Raw genomic sequence first — 21,700 nt, 5'->3', positions numbered from 1 at the left:
CTCATCTGCCTTATCTTCCCCTTTTTGTCTCCGAGCCTCTCGTGTGCGCAGGGGTTCCCACACATATGTAGGTGATTGAACTTGGTCATTTTCTCTTACTGATGTGTCTCATATTTATCAGATTATTAGACCAGCTGATAGGACCTTGAGGGCAAAGTGTCTTCCTCCCCCACACTGTGATTAGCACCACGCCGGTGAGCCTTCACCTAAAGAAATGGCGCCATTAGGCGCTTCTGCAGGATCTGATGCTGAAGAGGTTGTGCCAGTATCCGTGTCCTTCACCCTGGGTAGTTCTCGGGCTGAAGCAATGCCTGTTAGGTGACCTGACTTCGCTTAAAAAACATGCGTGCGTGTGTGTGTATTCATCCATCCACTTTATGTACACTTGCTGTGTGCTCTTTTCTCTTGCCTTCATAGTCGTGTACGTTTAACCAGTAAGACCCAGGGCTGCACTCTTGCAAAATACTTTGCCAGCTATTCCAGCTTGTAGTGATTGTGCCTTCTGTATTTCTATTCAGTTTTCAGTTTATACCACACAGAGCAGCAGTTTCTCAACAGTGTTTGCTGGTGATTTATGCACGGTTCAGTTTTGGGGACAGAGTTATAGATGACTTTATTTTAATCTGTCATTGTTACTTAAATGTGTTACCTGTGGCCCCCGCTAGCATGTAAGTTCCTTGATAAATACTGTTCTTTTGTTTTGTGTCATTTTCTTCTCCTGTAGAGCTTTCATTGTTGAGGTTCCTCAGTGCCGAACTTACAAGAGGGTACTTCCTCGAACATAACGAGGCCAAGTATACAGAAAGAAGAGAAAGAGTGTACACTTGTATGCGAATACCAAGAGAATTGGAAAAGGTACCTTTTTTTTCTATTACCAGACATCATTTTAAAAGCTATGCCAATGTGTTAATCATACTAAAACAAAAAAAGTAGTGAACAGCTTGAGTTGAGCTTTTAAATCATTGGAAATGTTATCCTAAGTAATTAAATGTATCGATTGGGGGAGTAGGAGTTCCCGTACAAGAAGAGGCCTAAACAAGTGTATTTTCAGTGTGAGATCCAGTGATTCTTAACTTGTGCTTCCTGCGAGACCCACCCCGTTTCCGTTGGTGTCCCCCCCACCCCAGACCACTCTCAGGAGCAAGCTCCACCTCTGCGGTTCCCTTCAGTTTGGTTTTCCTGGGAGCAGCCCGTTCTTCCATTCGACGTGACGAATTACTTAGTTACCACCTTTGTGAAGGCCTGGGTTTCTCACAGAGTCCTCATATTTGGAAACATAAATGACAGTCTCTTCAAGAGGAAGGTGGCTCGATGCACCGGCATCACAAAGTGTCATGTCGTAGGGTCAGCGTGGCCGTCACGGCCCGGAGTCCTCACACTCCGCGCTGCCTCGGTCGCGTCTCGGTCTGTCCAGACCAAGACCGGCAGACAGGACAGCCTTCCTCTGCATTGCTAGAGGTGGAGCACTTCTAAAATTTCTTACTACAAGGAAAGAATTCAGAAATACTTCCACTTTAGCTATATGAGAACATGTTTTTGTAGCTGTAAGGTAACGTAAAACTTACAGTTCAGTCACTTCCTCAGAATCATACTCTCTGTCAGAGCGGCTGTCCAGAGTGTTGTTGGTTTGCTTCGTCCTGTGCTGCGGTGATGTCCCGTGAGGCAGTGACGTCCCGTGTGGCAGCGACGAGAGGCGAGGCGAGGCAGACGGGGAGAAGGAAGGGTCATCTGGTTTGGCCGGTGTTCCTTTATTTCTGACAGTCTTGTCAGCTCAGGGGAGGGGCCCGAGTCGGGCAGGTGTGCAGTGACAGCCGGAGAAGTGTTGCTTTAGGTGGGTTCTGGTGGCGCGTCCCATGCTGGAGCTTTAGGAAGGCCCGGACTAGGGGCAGGTGCAGAGAGCTGGGGACAAGCGCAGGTTCTGGGAGAGAACACACACAGCAGTGGGCAGTGGGCAGTGCGAGCATTTGCTGCCTTAGGTCAAGATCATCGAGTGTGCTGGGTTGTTACTGCGCTGTTGCTTTTCTGGGGGGTTCCTGGGCCCCGGGAGGAGCCAAGGGGCTGGTCGATGAGAAGGGCGAGTGCGTGGGGCGCTCTCTGCAGCACTTCCTCTCGTGTGTTGGAGTTTATTTAAGGTTTTGTTGGGGGAGGAGGGCCATGTCCCTTCTGTGTGCAGAATTCTTGTGTTTTTCTTAAAACACGTTTTGAAAAGCAAGTCTCACTTTCTCCTCCAGCAGTAAGCGGTGAGAGGGAAGTGCCGGGCGCTGCAGAGGCAGTGGGGGTGGGGGGGCGGTCTGCTGGGGCTGTGTTCTCACCCAGGGTGGTGTGGCCGGCCACCTTCAGTCTTGCCCACCTGCCCTCTCCAGGGGGACTGTTTTCTTCCCGTTTGAGCAGCTCTGGGACCCACTGCTCTCCTGGGAGAACACAAGGGATTTGCGTACACACCGTGGCCTCGCCCAGGGGGACTGCTGCACAGCGGGAGGTGTCTGTTTGACCCTTTTTATGACCCCTCCTGTGCTGGAAATAATGAGGAGCGGCAACATCCCTCCGCAGTTCTGTCTCCTCCTCAGAGGCAGGATCGTGGGCAACATCGAAATAACAAGCAGGTTTCTGAGTAGCTTTCTCAGAGAAACTTGTAAGCATTTCGTGTGTGGTGTTGTGAATGTTAAGTTATCGCCTGGGGGAAATGCCTGTGGGTCTTGTAAGACCTAAGTGTTAGTCAGTGGTTTTCAAACTATGGTCCCTTACAGGGCCACTGATGGGTGATGCGTATGGTTAGCTGCAAACCAATTAGCACTTTTTTTTTTTTAAGAAAAAGTGTGAGAGTGCACTTTTTAGCTGTACTAAAGGTGTTTTTTTTTTTTCGTGAAACTTTGGTTCCATTTGTATGTGTGTGAAATATCTATTGTGAGAAAAGCTGAACTAACTCTGTTCATGCACAGCTGTTATAATTTTCTAATCCTTTTTCCCATGAAAGAGGGTTTTGGGTTTAGGCCTATTTAGGAAAATTTGATTTGGTCTCTTGGAGCAACACTCTAGAAGCTTTATTGCTTCAAGTACATGAAAGGAACTCATATGTTTCAGATTACAGCAATTTCTTCTTGACTTCTAAGACTAAGTGAAACCTAGAGGGAAGGTAGATTTCAGGTTAATTCCAGGCTTAAATATCTTTCATAGCAGCATGAATTCATTCTGATTCCCCGAGGGCCTGTATTTCACATGAGTAGCATCTCACCTCAGGCTTTCATTGTAAGAGTTGGGAGACTATCTAGACCTTCTTGTTTATCTAAATTATTTTTTATTGGTTTCCCTTGGGTTTCCATTGTCTGTTTTAACACACAATGCCTTACTTGGTTTTGTTCTTGTTTTTGGTAAATGTTACGACATTTTCACCTAGCCTTTTGAGGGAGAGAAACTTGGTAATTACAGAGCACTTTGCTTCTGCAGGGATTGTAAATACTGTAAGACATGTAATTAATGTTTATACTTTAAAGTGAAGAGAAAGGTCAATTCAATATCTTTTGTTGAACCTGTTTATTAATATAAACAAATCCCAGGTTTTTGTCCAAGGGCTAATTTTGACATCTGTGTGAATCTAAAACTGCAGGAAATAAGACAAAAAAAATGCTCATCAGAGTATTTTCTAAAATAGCCCAGTATTATATAAGTGCTAATTTAGAGAAATACAGAGCACTGACTCACTCATTTATTTATTTCCCCTGTCGTTGTTTTGAATACTTAACTGTGCTCCAGGTACTTCCACACTATGGAAGCACAGAGGTGGGCTCAGGCATGGCGAAGGTAATGGCAAGGTGATGAGGACAAGATGGAGATTTTGTCCGTGCATCATAGGGTGTAGGCGTGTGCACAGGGAGCGGGTGTGTTGGGAAGATCCAGGCGTGGAATTTGCTGGGTCCCTGAAAGAAAGGACACATTGGAAGGATAGGCTGGGCCCAGGCCACTCGAACTGGTCAGACTGAGGAGTTTGGACTGGCTTTGAGAGGAAAACTACTGAAATAGATTTCTCAGGGATACTTTCAGCTGTGGGTGAAACAGAACACCTGACAGTTAGCTGTGTATGTAACAATACCTAACAGTGGCTTAAACAAATGAGACTTTTTTTTAGCAAGTCTGAGAGAAGGAGATCTCAGTTGTTTCAGCAGATGAATGAAGGCAGCATGGACTCAAGCCTCTTTTCTCTCTCTGTTTTGCCATCATTGGCAAATTCGCTTTTGGCCCCTTGCTTGTTGCCTTTTAATAGAAAGATGGCGGCTACAGCCTCAGGCATTGCTTCTGCATCGTCATCAGAAAGAAGAGGAGAGGGACAGTGCCACCTTTCTGGCTGTCCCTTTTTTAGAGATTTAAGAGCTTTCCCAGAAGGGCCCCAGCAATCTTCCTTCTGCTTAAGTCTCACTGGCCAAACCGAGCCACGCAGCCGTCCCCAGCTGTGTGCGGACGAGGACTGTGAGCGTTGTGCTTTTCCACCAACAGGGGAAACACCTTGAGAACCGTGATTGCATTAGCCGTCCCCAGAGCCGTGCTTTCGAGACATTAGTGTGGCCGTGTTCCACATGGGCCGGAAATGAGAGGAGCAGGGCGGTCCCTGCATCGCCCCGTGCGTGCGGTCTCTCTCCAAGTTCAAGTCGACTGATTGATGTGTTTACCCCTAAGAGACTTCCTCCTCATGTTAAACACATGTCAGGTGTCAGTTGTGACTGTTAAGAAGCCTTTTATCAAAATTACTTTTTTCTGTGGTTACGTGTTTATATAACCTTGACTATCATAAAAGTTAAAATTAAAATGAAAATACATGTTTTGACTTTTTTACTTTATAAGTCTATGCCTTTTAGCAATCCCTTATTTCATTGTTACCGTGCTTTGTACATTATAGTTATTTCATACATTTTTTAAAAATTGAATTCAATTGATTAGTATTAAACAGAACTATTTAGTTATCTTAAGAATCTAGTGAATTTTTAACTTTAAATTTGTCAGGTTGAAGATAGAGGTACTGCTGTAGGTATAGAATATTGTTATTAGGCATAAACTATTGTTATTATTGAACAAGAGAAAGGTTACTGTCACACAGGGGAATATGTGAGGTCAACATTCAGTGCCGTAGCTTCTCATCTCAGGTGGGCAGGTCATAGCCAGGTGGCCTGATCGAGGCCTTGTGCCTCCTGTGGCTGTGACTTCGTCTGAGATTAGCAGGTCGGACAAGGTCATCTCAGGGGGCTGCTAGTCCGTGAATGAGTTTGCTTACAAGGCACAGGGGAGCAGGAGTGAGTGACAAGATCCCCAAAAGGGAAATGCTCCATAATAGTGGAGGAGATTAGTTCTGCGTGTTCGAGGGTCAGAGCGGGTAACATTTAGGGAGTGTAATTCACGACGTTCCTTTCAAACTAATGAGCTTAATCAAGGCGTCACATAAAACCTTTTGATTGTTTCTCACCACGCGGTGTGTTCTGAGGGTGCCGTCCCGGCCATTAGTTCACCTTCTGTTGAGTGGAACAGGCCTGGGACTCCGCCGGGAAGCTAACGGAGGGGCTTCCTCAGGCCCACGTGGGCTGGCAGTGACTTCTTGGACATCCCGCCCAGTTTCTGATTTCATGAAAACACGTTTGGGGCACCGTCCCTCTAAATTCTCATGCTGCAGCCCCTGTCGGTGACGCACCCGAGCTCAGGTGTCCTGCTGCACAGCCGCAGGGAGCGGGGAGGTGGGGGGATCCGCACCACCCAGAGTCCCCGCAGCCCTGGCTGGCGTGCTCCTGTCCCTCTGAGATGTGTTGCCCCCTGCTCGTAGAGGCGGTGACAGCAGCGTGCCTGTTCCTTCTGCACCTGCCTTGCCTTTCTCAACTCCAGGGCACAGGGCCAGTTTGGCCGCAGCACCCGGAGCCCCCTCAGCTTGGTGCAGGCCCTGCTACCTGCTGGGCATATAGAACCCATCACATAGTGCTAGGACAGGCCAGCCGTGGGGACCTCAGGCCTCTACCCCATTCACTGATATATTTGAAAGACAATTTGTGGACTTGGCACTGTGGGGCTATGTTACCTCTTTGAACCAGTGACTTATTTCTGTCACATTAGCTTTGGAAACAGCCTTAAGTCTCTTTTCTTCTTTCTTTCCATTTGCTGTACCAGGCCGTTCTGATCTGTCACTCAGACTCTGTTCTTATCCTTCTCAACCACTGTCCCTGCTGACTCCCAGTCTGCCCAGTCTGCCGTGAGGCGCGTACTGGTCACGCCCTGAGCAGCAGATGTGCGCCTGTGATGGCAGCCTGCGGTAGTTGCTAAGACCTCTGATCCTTACTGTGACTCAGACGTGCCCTAGGGTCCCGAGAGCACGGCCAGCCTCCCGCGCCCTTCCAGCCTCTCAGCGGGAGCATGTCAGCCCTGCCTGTCCCTTGCAGCATGCCAAGCAATGGTCTCTGCCTCCAGGATCATTGGGAGGATTAAATAAATTGATGTGGGTCAAGTGTTTACAAAATAACAGTATTCAAACATGGATTGGAATTAAGAGAAGCAAGACAATCTCAAGACCTTCTCGTGTGCGTAGGGAATGGGACCAGAATTTTGCCAACTCAAAACTGTGCCTTTTGGAGTTGTTGATTTTAAGCTGGTTATTAAGAAACAAAAGACTTAGAACCTTTCTCCTTCCCGCTTTGCTGCCTAAGAGAGTGAGGTGGAACCCTAACACACCACCGTAGCGTTGGGTAGGAAGGCTCCAGGCAGGGGCCTGGTGGCTAGACCTCCCCCACCTCCGCTGTTTTTGCGCTGCCCAGCACAAATGTGCCTGATACACATGTTCCACTCTTCCTCAGATACCTGTTAAATGCCTTTTCTTTAAAACCTCAGACCCCCGCCCCCTTCCTCCTCTGTCCGTAATGGCATCTAAACCTGAACTTCCCAGTTCATGTCTTAGGTCTGATGTCTTAGGAATCCTCCCACCATGTACATGTGTAGTAAGTGTTGTATATTTTTCTCCTGTTCATCTGCCACTGTCAATTTGATTATTAGCCCAGCTAGAAGAACTCAGAAGGTGAGAGGAAAAGAGGGTTTGGGGGGGTCCCCAAATAGTCTTTCTACATATTACAATTTGGTTTATTTATTTACCTCTAAGAAATGTATTCTTTGTGTTAAATATAAGTTGTAATTATGGTAAAGCCTTTTATCAAAATCACTTGTTTTTCTATGGTTACATGTTTTTGTAACCTTGCCTATCATAAAAGTACCTGGCACATGGTGATCCCTTTGTTCATCCTCTCCTGGAGCGTAGACTTCCTGGGGACATGAATTTTTGAATCCAGGTGAAAACAATTATTTTATTATATAGATGACCTTGAATCTGCGGTAATTGCTTTCAAAGCCAATCACTTGTAAGCTTTCCTGTTGGTAACCTATTCTCCTTGACATTGTTCTAGTCACAGACCCCGCATGTGAGTTTGTCGGGAACTTCTGGAACTAAGACAAAGATTTGCGCTCCTTAGCGATTCACTGAGGGTGACATCTGCCCCTCTTGTGTGATTATCTTCTGGCCACAGCCTCCCGCTTACATTGCACCTGTACACACTCTTCTCTTTGTCTGGAAGTCTGCTCCTCCTCACAGTGCCTGGCAAAACCTAGTGCCCGTCTTCCCTCCTGTGGGGGAGATCTTTGCCTACTCATTGCCCCCCGTCCTGTGTGCATACTCCCCATTCCCCCCCCCCCCCCTTGCCCACGGCACAGACCTACTCTCTGGGCCAGTGCTTCTTGGGCATGCCATTTGTCAGGCACCAATCCCATGGCCCATGTCCAGCTCACTCAATTGTCAGTCCAGGGAAAGGTGTCCTTCCCCAAGACCTTTTGTCCTCTTGTTGTAGAACTGAGCAAGGCACGCTCTCTGCTGATACAGCAGTGGACCCAGAGCTTTACAGAAAACAGCGGAGGTGGGGGAGGTCTAGCCACCAGGCCCCTGCCTGGAGCCTTCCTATCCAACGCTATGGTGGGTGTGTTAGGGTTGGGTTCCCTGCCTGGAGCAGGCCTTTCCACCTGACTCTCTTAGGCAGCAAAGCGGGAAGGAGAAAGGTTCTAAGTCTTTTGTTTCTTACGGGAAATGCTTTGTTTCTTCCTGCTTTGCCACTCCTGTCCAGCTGGCTTCCCAGACCAGCAGTTCTGGACGAGCTGGTCCTCGACTACCCAGCAGCATTTGGTGCTCTGGTGGCAAGATGGCATTCAGAACTGCCAGAAAGTGAATGCCAGGAAGCCTATTTCAGAATCATTGTACGGTTTCAATTTTAACCATAATGTGGTATTTATTTTGAAATTTGACAGGGCATTAAAATGAAGGCAGGAGATTTTTGTGGTAAAGGTAAACATAGATTTTTTAGAAGTTAAGAAACCTCCATTTCTCATAGACAGAGGCTGGCATTTTTATTTATTTCTTTGGAAGAGCAATAGTAGGTTCAAAGGGAATGTGGCAAGAGCCTCTTTGCGGTCATTTTCACTGGCATGTGATCTTTTGTTGACTTACAGGGTTACAGAATTACTGCCATTTTGTACTTTACTTAACACTGAAATTCAGATGTTAAAAACTTTGCTACCTTGTTATAGCTTTTAAATACATATGGTGCCAAGTCCAGTGGCACAGTTGAGGCCGGGAGGAGGAATGGCAGGTGTCGTCAGTGGAATAGGGCTTTGGTTTTCGAAGCCATGCCTTTTGCAGACCCAATGAAATCAGGCCCTGCTTCTTCTGCTCATGAACTTGGGCAAGCCCCTGAGTCTCTGCAGCATGGAGGTGATGGTGGCCTGAGGCCATGCCCACAGGCCCACACACAGCATTGGCCAGAGCGCGTCTGGGTGCCCAGCACCTGTGGAAGACTCATTCTGACGCTCTTCCAGACAAGTTTCCCATGAGAAGAAAGGCCAGTGAATATTTCCATCCTTAGTTTGCACTTACACTTTCTTTTATTCCAGAGAAGAATCTCAAGAACTGCCATATTAATTAAGCAGAGGGTTATTTTGAAATAATTATTTTTTCATGTAAATTTTTACAAATCTCTGCTCCGAAAAGGAGTTTTAAATTGAACAGCTGCAATTTGTAATTCCATAGTTTTCATGCATTTTCGTACAAAGACGTTCCCGCTGCTTCCAGGGCAGGCGCTTTCTGCAAAGCCCCTCATATCCCCTGTGAAGGGTCCTCACTGCCTGTGGTGGCCGCCCGGGGCAGGACGGGACCCCAATGGCCCTGCCTGCCTGCCTGCCCTTGGCCCTGCCTTCGGACAGTGCGTCGTCCTCACCCTTCAGTGGGTCATGAATGTGATGAGAAGAAGGAAATAAAAAATATCAGCCTGTATTTCATGGAGTAAAAGTTAGTATGTATTTAGCGAAACTTGGGGGGGGGAGGTTGAGTGTGTGTATAGGTGTGCATCTAGTGAATTACAGTGTAAAGTGTATTTCTAACTGGGTTGTGGTCAGAATTTGAATCCTCTTCTTTGGGTATTAAGCTTCTTTGCAAGACTTTATCTAATCTTCTTAAAACGGTGAACATATATTTTATTCAGCTGTCCCAGTCTCTGTCACATTAGAGCCGTACTACGTGTTTGAGAAAAAAGGAGGAACAAATTGAACAACGACTGTTAGTCTTGGAGAGTTTTCACACAAAGCCTTATGTAGCATTTGGTCTCCTGTTCCCAGGAAAATGGGAAAAGCCCGAAACTCCAGTGTACGATTTCTTCTTGAGGTATCTGTGTTATGCTTTGGTTCTTGCCATAGTTGGGTTTTCTGCTTTCTTTTATTTATGTAACGTCCAATTTAAAGAGGTGACATATGCGTTATGTGGCCTCCCCCAGAAGATTGAGATTCCTGTCCAGCGAGGCCCGTGTTCCACAGGTGCATGAAGCGAGGTGGGGCTGGGGTGGTGGCCCCGGTCCTGGAGAGGGGGAGAACAGGGCAGTGGGCCCAGAGGGTGACAGTGACCTGTAGCACAAGGCCTCCGAGTCAGCTAATAGGACAGATTCTGCCTGTGACTTGAGGAGGCACAGTCCAAAAGCATTGTGCTGCTTCAGTTTTAACCACAATGTTGTTAAACATTGAAATTCCAAGTGTCACTTAAAGGAGAAGAGATTTTTGTGTTTCTCAAAAGGGAAACAGAGAGTGGCATGTGACACTTTCTTCCTTTCCACTCACAGCTCGCAGACTTCAGGGGCACCTTTCGTCCGATGCTACTTATTGACTGCTTGAGAACTTCATAGTTATTTCGTCCAAATAAAAAGGAAATAGTAATTGCCTGTTTTATCAAGGTGCCGTGCAAATTAACCAGTGGTGCGAAAGTACACATTATCCCCGTTAGTAATGTATAGTCACAGCTTTTAATTCTTAATAACACATTTTCAAAGCTAGCAATAAATATTAGTATGTGAAAATCTCATGGCTTTTGTAAGTTTGAGTCATTAAATGTCTATTATTTCTGCATTTTTAATGACATTAGGCAAACTGGCAAAAGACGAGTTAGCACGAAGAAAATTATGTTCACCCCTATGCCTCATAAAAACAGTGGGTAAGATCTGGGCAAGCCTTCAGCCTCCAGTGCTGAGGTCTCCTCTAGTGTTCAGTAGGGGTGATGATAACCACCTGGAAGAGCCGTGGGAGGATTACGTAGGAAGCACGTACCCGCTTGCCCAGAGGACCACAAGCAGGGGAGACATTCTCTGTGCAGCCCCGTCACAGCCCTGGGTCACCGTGTGCATGAGATGCGCTGGGTCGACTTCTCGCGGGTGCCAGGCCCACACCCAGCACCGGGTTTTTCACCTCCTTCCAGGAAGGATGGATGTTTGCAGGATTGCATCATGTTCACTTTTTTGGGACATTTTCATATTTCCATTTGTGGAAGTTAGAAGAGTGCAGTTCCATGTGAGAAGGGTGACCCAGGAGCTGGATCTCCTCTCCGCATTCCCGAAGCCTGGAGGTGTTTCTGTTGCTTGCGCCTCGTGTGCTCTCACATCCACAGGTGGTTTCTCTCCCCCAGTGCAGTTTCTTACGTCTTAGTCCCTGTGTCCCTTCTGTGTTAACGCTGAGGTCTGTAATACCAGCAGCCCCAGGTGGTCCGGTACATGGTCAGCAAACAGTGAGAGGGTGACTGCTTGCCCACTGAGCCCACTGGGCTGGCTCAGAATTAAGGGGAAGGGCCGGTGGATTGTAGTTATGTTATTTACCATAAACAATGCTAACGTGAATTCCTCTAAGCTAAGGACAGGTGGCTGTGCTTCTATTCCGCAGGAAGAGGTTATCTTCACAATCACTTTCCTCTGTGCTCTTGCTCGAGCTTCCTCCTCTGGAGAGTTCCCTTCCTCACCCCCACCCAGTCTGCCTGTCCATGTGGCAGTGGTCCTCACCTTCTCAGGTGTTTTTAAGGGTCTCCTCTAATAGGGAGCTCTTCCTGCATCTCCCTGAGTTGGCCATTTTCTGCCCAGGGCTCCACTGTTTGTCCCTGTGTCTTTCGTTCTGCCACAGCTCCGCTACTGCTGCCTCAACCTGCTCCGTCGGTGTGCCAGCATCTCTGCTGAAGTTTGAGTAAGCTTGCTGAGGGCAGGAACCCCATCCTGGTGGGCTGGGTGTGTGACGTGGGTCGTATGTGCAGCTGAGTGGATGCTGGGTGACCAAGTAACATGTTTGTCTCCATGTGTCGGATCACCAGAAAGACATCTGCCTACTCTCCCTTCCAGTACTCTGCTTCCTAATGCACACACACTGAACAGGGAGAGGCTTCTCAGTGACAGGGACTGGGAGCAATAAATAGTGACCACTCGCTGTCTGTGGGCAGTGCTCAGTCTCCTGCAACACTCCTGTCAGTGTGTAAACAAGGAGCTGTGCAGAGCTCTGGCTGTGCCGACAGACTGGATGGCCATGCTGATTGTCAGGGACAGAAGGCCAGAACGTGTAGTCTGAGCACTGACAGGAGTTTAGCATTGTGCTTTCTTTGTGCTTCGAGAGTCTCGCTTGTCATAAAAAAAGTTTTATGTGGTTATATATGAGAAACACTTTTGAGACATGTTGCAAAACATTGATAAAATGTGTCCTTCCTCTTCGAGGTGTGCTTTAGTTTGCAAGGGCTGCTGTAACAAAGTACCCTGGCTTAGTGGCACAGAAGTGCAGCCCTGAAGCTCACAGCCTCAGCAGCTCACAGCCTCAGCAGGACTGGTGTCTTCCGAGGCCTCTCTCTGTGGCCTGTGGCCAGCTGCCTCCTCCCTGTGTCTTTGCATCATCCTCCCTCTGTCCACTTCGGTGTCCAGGTTTCCTCCTCTAATGAGGACACCAGGCATCCTGGATTCGCACCTGCTCTAATGAATTCGTTTTAACACAATGATCTCAGCAAAGACCCCATCTCCAAATACAGTCATTCTGAGGTCCTGGGGATTAGGACTTCAACTTATGAATTTGTTGGGGATGCAATTCTTTGCCAACGGTGTGGATTTAAACTGTTTCGTGTATGTATGTAGGACAGTGTGTTGACAAAAGATACATAAAGTGTTCTGTCCGAGGGCAGAGATACCATGCCGTGTTGTGTGTCCGACATACAGGAAGTCACTGCTCTTACAGTGGCAGGGCTGGGTGGTCTGGGTATGGCCACTTCTCTAAATCATCACTCCACCCTCCTTCTATGAAATATAGCCCCACATTTAAAGAGTAAAAATGTATAATGCTACAGAAATAGGAAGGATGTGGAGTGAAGTTAGAATTAAAGTTTTACATACAAGTTGTCTACAATGTCTCTAAAGTTTGAAAGCCACGTCAGATCTTTAGTAGCTGTGGTCAAGGGCAGTTGTCTTTTGAGTCATTGACTTTTGTACTTGACTCCTGTAGGTAGTAAAGCAAAGGCTCTGGAAGGAGAAGTACAGATTTGCACTTTGAAAAAGGATTTTTTTCATTGAAATATGGCTCTTATACACAAGGAGAACTATTACTTGTTTTTTTCCTGTGGCTAACTTATGTGGAATGAATTTCATACGAAATTTAGCAATTCCTTATTTAAAATTTTCACCTACAAATATTTAAAGAATATTTATGTTTTGTTTTCTTCTCTTCTTTAAACCTCCAGCTCATGGTTTTTGGCATCTTTCTGTGCCTGGATGCATTTCTGTACGTGTTCACCCTGCTTCCCTTGAGAGTGTTCCTGGCTCTCTTCAGGCTCTTCACGCTGCCTTGCTACGGCTTAAGGTAAGTGGGAGGTCACTACTTTAAATGTTTTGTTCTTTTTACTATTTATAGTTGTCAAACTATGTAATCACATGGATGGATTTTGCAGAATAGGGATATTTCATACACTTTCATTCACATTTTGGTCTTTAAACAGTAAACTAGTGCTGTTCATCTTTCTAATGAATATTGTATGTCTGCTTAACACTCATACTTTGCATACCACACTCATGTTCCGAATGCTTTGAACCAAAACCTTGCTTTGGCCAGTAAACAAATGTTAACGGTGCAGGAGGTGGTGCATGGGAACAGCAGAAAGGGCTTGGGCCTGAGGGTTGGGCCTTACGGACGCGGTGCTACCTCGCCCTGCACCTTTGTTTTCTTGAAGGCCCTTGGCCACCTGGGCATCTTCTGTGCAGCGAGGACTGGGTTCTAGGCAGGGGGGTGGGGCAGGGGTATCAGAATCCCCTAAGGAGCTGTCACTGCAGGGATTTCTCCTCCACCCCTCTTGAGAATCGTTGTGTTTGTGGCCTGGGGAGCCATAGTGACTGATTACAGGTGAGACTCCCTCTATTTGGGAGAGGGGACCACTCTTGAAGGCCACTGTCCAAGTGGGAAGCATCAGACAGCCCCCCCAACACTGGTTAGCTGGTGAGTCATGGGCAACTACTTGACCTCGCTGACAAGCCTGTTTCCATGTCAGTAAAAAGGGATATCAGGAGCCCGGCATCTTTTACCACAGAGATTGGGGGCTGTTAAAAAGAATAGCTAGCCTCCTGCCTGGTTCCCAGTAGACGGGAACAAATATTAATTTCCTCCCCTTTCTTCTCTACCAGAACTAGGAACAGTTTGATGAAAATGTGAAGTTTAATGTGAATCTTGAAGCTCTCTTGGGCCCGAGCTTAGATGTTCAGTTTTCCAGTTTTCTTTCTTTGTGTAGTTTCGTCAGCGTGCCTCCACTCTGCACAGCCACTCCCCGTAACAGTGTCCCACAGTTCTCAGCGTGGTTGCCCAAGTCACACTTCTAACATGCAGCACTTTCCTGAATACATTTCTTTCCAGAAAGCCTTAAAATGCTGAAATGGACAATGTGTACAATTTCATTTCACTATAAAGTAGGTGGCTATTCCATGATATCTAAAAATATGCCTAATAAAGTTACTGTCAACAACTTAATCATAGAAACTGAGTTACAAAATCATTGGTCAATATACAGAATTATATGTTGGTGTTTTTTGAAGACTAAAGTCATGAACATTCTCGTTTAAAGTAGTAAAAGAGCATATACTTGATATTTAGTAAGCACTGAATAACAGACATGGTTCCTTTAAAAATGAACCCCACTCAGTCTAATGAGAAAGGAATTCTTCCAGTATGTGTGAAGAATTCATTGATCATGATGATCACACTGGGAAAAGAGTAAAAATTTTTTGCAAGATTACACAAAGTAAAACAACTACAAGAATTAGTATCATATTATTGTTATATGTGATACTTTTCATTCTTTAATCTTACTCTCTCAGAATGAAAGAATTGTTACATATTTTGTTAAGTATATGTTAATCAGATGGGAGAATCTTTTTAGGAATTTACCATCAACTTTAAGGTATTCAGGTACGTCTTTTATACTGTTGGGAGAATTTTTAACAAGTTTTACTCCTGTTGACAAGCCTCGCTTTAAGACCTCTGTAGCATGAGGCTTTGATGATAACGAAGGCTGCCCTCCTGTACTGCTTCCTTTCACCACTACGGGAGCTCAGTGAAATCAGGGCTGTCCAAAAGCTACTACGACATTACCGAATATGAACCTTCACGCGTGGCTACACAAGGTTGTGTGGCTACACAACAGGGGTGCGTGGTGAAGCCCGGGGAAGTGACCTGGCGTGAAATGACGGATGCCGTGTCGGGATTTTTCGCCTACATGGTGGGCTAGAGTACTTTCTAGTTATTCTTTGACCAACAAACAGTATGAGGCAGATTTGGGTTTGAGCCATCTTTGAGTGAATGGTTTTTAAAGAAACATGTTCCGTGTGGCGGAGGCACGATGCGCTGCAGCGTCAAGGATCTTTAACCCAAGGCCGCTCTCCTTTTGGGTTTCTCCCTGGGGCCACTGGTGGCACGGGGGATTTTCCCAAGGGCTTCTTTTTTAAGGCTCTTGTCTGAAGACCCATTTTGTTGGACAGGCATCTAAACTGTGTCATTTCTATGTGTCCCTTGTCACCTGGGGAAGCAGGGTACCAAAGTAGCACTGGAGAAGTCTTTCATTGTTTGTTCTGAATATTAAAAGAGGTTCTGCCGGGAGCCGGGGAAATCTCAGGCCTCCTCCCATTGGCTTTGTTGTGAGAGGCTCATGGTCCCTGGACCAACCTTCCCTATGTACTTGAGGGTAGTGTCAGTATATAAAGTAAAGATAGTTGCTTTTGCACTGTACTTCTGTGCACTGGTGTACTTCTGAATCTAAACTAATTTCAGTAACATTTAAAAGCAAAATTTAAGTCTTATGTTTTCAGGGTTTTGTGGCTAAAATGACACTAGAGGGCAGTGTGCCACACCCTACATTTAAGGCTCCAGTCAGTTCCCAGGGCAAACAGTTCTTGCTCTTTCTGCAATTTGAATCAACTGAAAAATTACATTTTATGCCATCACGAATAAATATGTGCTGTATATAAAATGTGAGATGCAGTTAAAATTGTACAACAGAGCTTCAGCAATTTTAAACATTCTGTGCCAAAGCACGCCAGATTCCATAAATACCATCTACTGTTTTAGCCTTCACATGCTTTAGCAAAATTGGGTAATTCGGGTTGCAATTTAGGTCTTCTTTGGCCAGTTTAGAAAACAATGCCTTTTTGAGCATTATTTTTTATCAACACCAAATTTTAAACATTTGAAACTTAAAATATGTGAAAATTATATTAACAAAGCTATTGCTAATATTGTCTAAGAACTTTCAAATATTTTAGGAATATAAAAATACATTTTACTTTTACAGAGTTTTACTACTATTCAGAAAGAGTCAAATTCTGCCTTCTTAGAGCTTTTCGTCCAGCGTTCCCTACTCCCCTTCCAGCTAGCACACTGGGTGTGTCTGGCCTGTGGTGCGTTGAGTTCCCTCTTCTCAGCCAGCAAAGCGTGTGCTTCCCTTCCATCCGACTCTGTTTTCTCAAAGGGGTGAGAAGAAATTGAAGAAAGCAGCAAAGAAGTTGATGATGTTGTTTTCTTTTCCTTACTCTCTTTTCTGTTAAAAAAGTCTTTTTTCTATTAAAAAAAAAAAGTTAACTCTCCTCCTTGTCTCTTAGTTCTTGAAGTTACTCCCCAGAAATGGGGAGGGGGGAGATTAGTCCCAGTTATCCAGATGATGGCAGGAAAACTGAGACTCTTTGTGGCCTGGCGCTGTTTGTGTCAGTGTCACCTTCACAGTAGGGTCTTGTTACTGCCGCCTTTCATGATTGGGATTAGTGCCTTCGCCTTGTCTCCTTGCAGAATTCTGTCTGGTGCAGCATTTATGAGAGACTTTTGAAAGCTGACAGCCTCCATATTTTCTGCTTTAGAATTTATTCTTTGAATCTGTTTCTAAATGTTCTTCAAACTTGCTGTGGGTTTGGGTTTTGCTCGGGTATAAGCAGACAAGGACTCTCTGCCCTTCCCCAAGGCTGAGGCCAGTGCCTAAGGACCAGGGTGAGTCTGCAGCCCCCCAGGGACACCCCACCTTCATCGCCAGTGCCCTGCTGGGGGGCATTCACCAGCTTTTGGCTGCTAAAATATTGTTCACCTTAAGATATTGGCAGGGTAATTAGCTTGACTTGGCAGTTGAGTGTGTTGTCTGCAGAAGATGCACTGCTTGCATAAAAGGTTTACGTCTCTCCTTTGTATTCTCAAGAAAACTGCATTGAAAACTGCTCCTACTGAGTGAACAACCTTAAACATTCTTTGCCTCAAATATTTTCTTATGATAGACTAAAATAAAGAAAACACACCCAGATTCTTTCAAAGCAGATTCAAGTAGGTGTTTCTTCCCTCTTTCCCAGATAGGGTAGTGTCTTCTTAAAAAACCATTCCCTATACTTCTTGAATTAGGATAATTTTTTAAATGATGAGGACATGGAAGTCAGCATTAAATTCTGATTCATCGTATGAGGCCTCCATGTGTCTTGGAAGAATAAAAGTATTTTGTTATGCTAACAGAGATATCAAACCTAACTTTTCCAAATTTACTTATAAAGAACCAGTTGTATAAATATTTTTAATTTGTCTGACATTTCTGTGACTTCTCTTTCCTCCTAAAACTTGTCACTTCATTTTGTGTGTTGAACTTCTCAGTCACATTTGAGTTAAAAATTGGGGGCTATTACAGAGAAAAACGATGCCATCTGGTGCCAGCATCTGATAGTTACTTTTGAAAACTTTTAAAACATTTCAGACAGTACTAAGTGTAGAGTAGGTTTAAGTAATAAATGCCAGAGTGTTTTTCTTTCACTCTAGAGCAAATAAAATTCATGCAAGCAGATTTTTTGATGATCTCACCCTGGTGTTTAGGTATAACTTTTAATGTGAGGCTTCTGAGACTTTATTTTTTAGAGGCTACAGTGTCTTTTTCTCTTGAGTGTTAACTTCATAGAAAAGCTCTTATCTCCGAGAAAAATTATGAATTGAAAGTGCTTGAGAGTTTCTTAACCCACTGGATTTCCTCTATACGCCTTACTTCCTTCAAGATAGTTCTACCTAAAACTCACTTCATGAACACACATACACACAGATTTTTCTCATTTTAGACGTATGCCTTGGTTCTGGCCCAAGTGATTAATGCCGCCCTGGAGCATGTGTGGGAAGAGCTCTTGGTAATTCTCTGGGGAAGCAAGTCTGCCTGTTACTTCCTCTCACCAGGGCTGGTCCACGCAGCCGATCTGTAGAGAGCAGTGTGTTTGTTTCTTGAGAGGGTCTTCATGACGTCAGGTGGTGCTGTCCCCTGTTTCCTCAGGTGCCGCTCTAAGCAGCGTAGCAACATGACAACCTTCTCTCTCTCTTTCTCTCTCGTGAATCAGACCGAAGGGAGGAGTTCTCTCACTTCCTTTGTAGAATGGAGTGCGGTGTCACAGGGACTCCTTGTGGTGAGTAGACCCTGATTTTTCCTTCTGTTTTCTTGTCCCAGTCGACAGAAGTTCTAACAAATATTAATTATAATGGGGAAAAAACGAGCCTAGGCAAGCATAGCCATTTGGGAGGGGACATACACTGCAGAAAATGTGGTTCCCTGTCCTTACCTGCTGGTAAAGCAGGGTCCACGTTTATATGATCTGACCATGACCCCACCTATTGTGGGAAAGTCACTCCAGAAATGGTCTTCCATGACCCACATTGGGCCCACATTGACAGCAAATAGCAGCAATACTTACCCCACCGCCACAGCAGTCAGCTAAGCCTGGTCCCTTCCATGCACACAGTTTTTATTTTCTGCCACTCCAGACACCAGATGTGGCTTTATAAGACCAGCTGGTTTTTCCTACTATAGTTTGAAATTATTTTAAAGCCCAAGGAAAACTTTAATCATTCCATTTAAGCACTTCATATTTTACCATATGCCATGAAAGCCAGGTTTAAAATTTTCAGTTTTTTAATTAAGGAAAATATTTTAATCTCAATATTTTTATTCTAATTTAACTTTAAAATTATAAAGGGACTTATCTTTCATAAATGAGAACCATATTTAATATTTTACATTTTTTCATTTTAGTAGGGCTTATATTTCTTTACTCTTTCCGTTATACCACAAATAGCTTAAAATGTTTAGAGAGAGAAGGAGAGAAAGAAAGATCCAGCCTAACTGTTTTACAATGAAGCATCTCGTGACTTGAAAGTTAATGAGGCAGGGTTATCCCGCTTCTCCTACTCATTTGTGTTGCCTGCCCTCACTTCCTGTCTTTATGTCTGGGGCCAGCTTTTGCTGGTAAGCATATCACCTTCTGCTGAACAGGGGAGGAGAAAGCCTTCCCTGCTCATTTTGTCTCCAACACCATTCTGTTCCCATAAATCTGTGAGCCTTCAAAATGCCGGGAACACTTCAGTTGGTATTGTGCAAATCTAATGGAAGTATTTGAATGGGTAAGAGATAAAATTTAGAAATGTAGAAAATGTGGTTTCTGGAAGAGCAGTTTAACTTGAAAATTTAAAACGAATTTAAGTCCTGCTGAATACGTTGTTTAATATTACCTGTATTAGGATAACTCACAGCCAACCTGCAAATTAGATTAGTGGGTTTTTCACTCTGTTCAATAGCTTATTCTACTTGTTTCTGAACTTATGGGGTTTTCAGCATTTGCAAAATGAATTGCCAGTAACTGTTTAACAGGCATTTATTTGCAAGGAAGAACTTTGGTCTGAAAGTATTGTTCAAAAGCCAATTTAGAGTTGATTGGCAGGGCTGTGGATAAGCTTCTTATAGAGTTGCAAATGCTTATCAGAGTGTCATCTAAAAATACCCTGGCAGAGAAGCAAACAAGCACTGGGCCTGGTTCAAGTTGTTGCCAACCAGGTGAGCGGTCCTGAGGTCAGGTGTGTTCTTACTTGGACAGGCTGTGGCACATACTCGTGTCTGTAGATGCTGCCTTACTTACAAACAGTGTTTTATTTTTGCAGCTTTCCTTTTTCATTAACAGGTACACTTATATGAAAATAGGACCCTTCTTCCTTAAGAGTTCTGCTTTTATTTTTTATTTGAATAGCACTCCTTATTTTGAAAATCAGAGGCATCTCTGTAGCAACAAGTTACGCTAGAAGGTTTTCGCCAAAGCAGCGAGAGAGCTCAGAAAGCAGTGGATGCAATGGTCTGTGGTCCTGTTGTTCTCTTTTTGGAAATAAAGAGCAAGAATGATAGGTATATTTGCTTTTTTAGCACAATAGGTTTTCCAAATGAGAAGACAATACAGTGATAAGTTATATAGTATTACATTCTGCTGACAGATGAAAGGGACTGAGTGGTTGGTTCTTCTAAGTTTAAAAGGTCTTTTGCAGAAAAGCCTAAAATGGTAGGTGGTGCTAAGGAAGAGGGCGGTGAAGAGCGTGCCTTCGGGAGCTGGGCTGCCCAGGCCCAGCTGCCAGCCCCTCCACCTCGTAACTCACAGCCGTCCAGCTGCAGGCGCGCTCTTGACCGCTCTGCCTCATCTTTATAGCTGGGTGGTGAGAGTTCCCTCCTCGCAGGATGGTGGGGGGAACTAGGTGACATGTGCAGAGCGCCCGGAATGGGTCTGCTCTGTAGCAACTGGGTTGTCGCATAGCTGACTCCAGCCTTTCTGTCGTCTCTACAGCCTGCTCTAACCCTCGGCCAGATAGAGCTCATTGAAGCTATTTATGCGGAATGTTTAGGTTTTAATTTATTATCGTTTTGGTTGAAATGTGTGTTATTTTGGGGTACAGGTTTCCAGTGTTGGTCATTCTGATTTCTAACAATGACCATGTTAAGCACAGTGGCTCTTCCCAGATACACCAGCGCACTGGTCTTGTGCCGCAGATATTTGTAAAGAAACACAGTTAGATACATGTATTGTGTAGCGCTTCTCTCTCAAGTAAAACTGCTTTCACTAGGATCACTCAACCAAGTTGTTGCCAATCTAGTTCCAAAATCTCTAGGTACGGTTTTCTGCTTTAATGAGTTATCAGAATCATTTTGCTAATTAATGCGTATTCAGTAATGCCATCCTACTGTGTTTGTCATCTTCTTTAATTCATAAAACATGACCTGTGGCTTTTATACACACAGAGGCCCGTGACTGTTGGTGACCTGTGATTTTCAGCATGTGCCCAGCTGTGCCCACACTCCGGGAAGGGGGTGGGGGGTGCAGCCTCACCCGTCCCCTGGCTGGACCAGAGGTGACTGTCACACACGGGCCGGGAGCCCGAGAGCGTTCAAAGTGCCTCCCCTCGTTGTATGAGTTTAAAATATGTTTATCTCCAACTCTCGACAAATACAGCCCCTCTGCCATTTCTGACCTTGCGGGGAGGGCAGGGAGTGAAATACCTTGCTAGCTGGGTAGCCAGCCCCTGGCGGAGGTGTGTGTCCTGGGCCGGGCGTTCGGAGGCAGGACCCGAAGTTCAGTGTGGGTTCCCGGGGGAGGCAGGGGCAGAGACTGGACGACAGAGGCCGCTCCGCGTTGCCCCCGAGGCCACTTCTCCAGAACCCCCACTGCCAGGAGTGGGTGCGCTCGCCCGGCCCGTCTCCCTCTCTCACTTGTCCGTGAACTAGACCGGTTCTGACCCGGTCCCCCCTCGGCCCGCGAGTTCCAGCGCGTCAGCCCCGCGCCCGCCCACCCACTTCCGGGCTCCTGCGGTAGCCTTCCCAGAACGCCACGCGCCCTCCTCAGGGCTTCCGCCGCGTGGGCCTCTCAGCGACAGAGGATGGACAAACGGCCTTCCTGACGGGAAACCGGTGCAGTGCGCGTTGTAGGGAGCGGGGACCAGGCCCCACGCACTGGGACTGTCGGCAGTGCACCGTCGCCGTTGTCTGGGACTCGGCAGCAGCTGGGAGGCTCCCGGCGGCCCT

The 21,700-nt window shown here is 45.7% G+C and overlaps 1 protein-coding gene across 1 annotated transcript in view; it reads left to right on the top strand.

Annotated features, from left to right (window-relative positions):
• The window catches only part of TAPT1 (transmembrane anterior posterior transformation 1), a 55,498-nt gene that overhangs the window by 11,151 nt on the left and 22,647 nt on the right, over positions 1-21,700 (top strand). The window contains exons 2-3 of the mRNA XM_036018966.1: positions 725-855; positions 13,070-13,188. Coding sequence (XP_035874859.1) covers positions 725-855; positions 13,070-13,188 — 250 coding nt within the window. The remainder of the gene's footprint in view (positions 1-724; positions 856-13,069; positions 13,189-21,700) is intronic.

The sequence above is a fragment of the Phyllostomus discolor genome, chromosome 1, assembly GCF_004126475.2.
Source record: "Phyllostomus discolor isolate MPI-MPIP mPhyDis1 chromosome 1, mPhyDis1.pri.v3, whole genome shotgun sequence".
Classification (NCBI taxonomy): domain Eukaryota; kingdom Metazoa; phylum Chordata; class Mammalia; order Chiroptera; family Phyllostomidae; genus Phyllostomus; species Phyllostomus discolor.
This window is presented reverse-complemented; position numbering and strand designations above follow the sequence as displayed.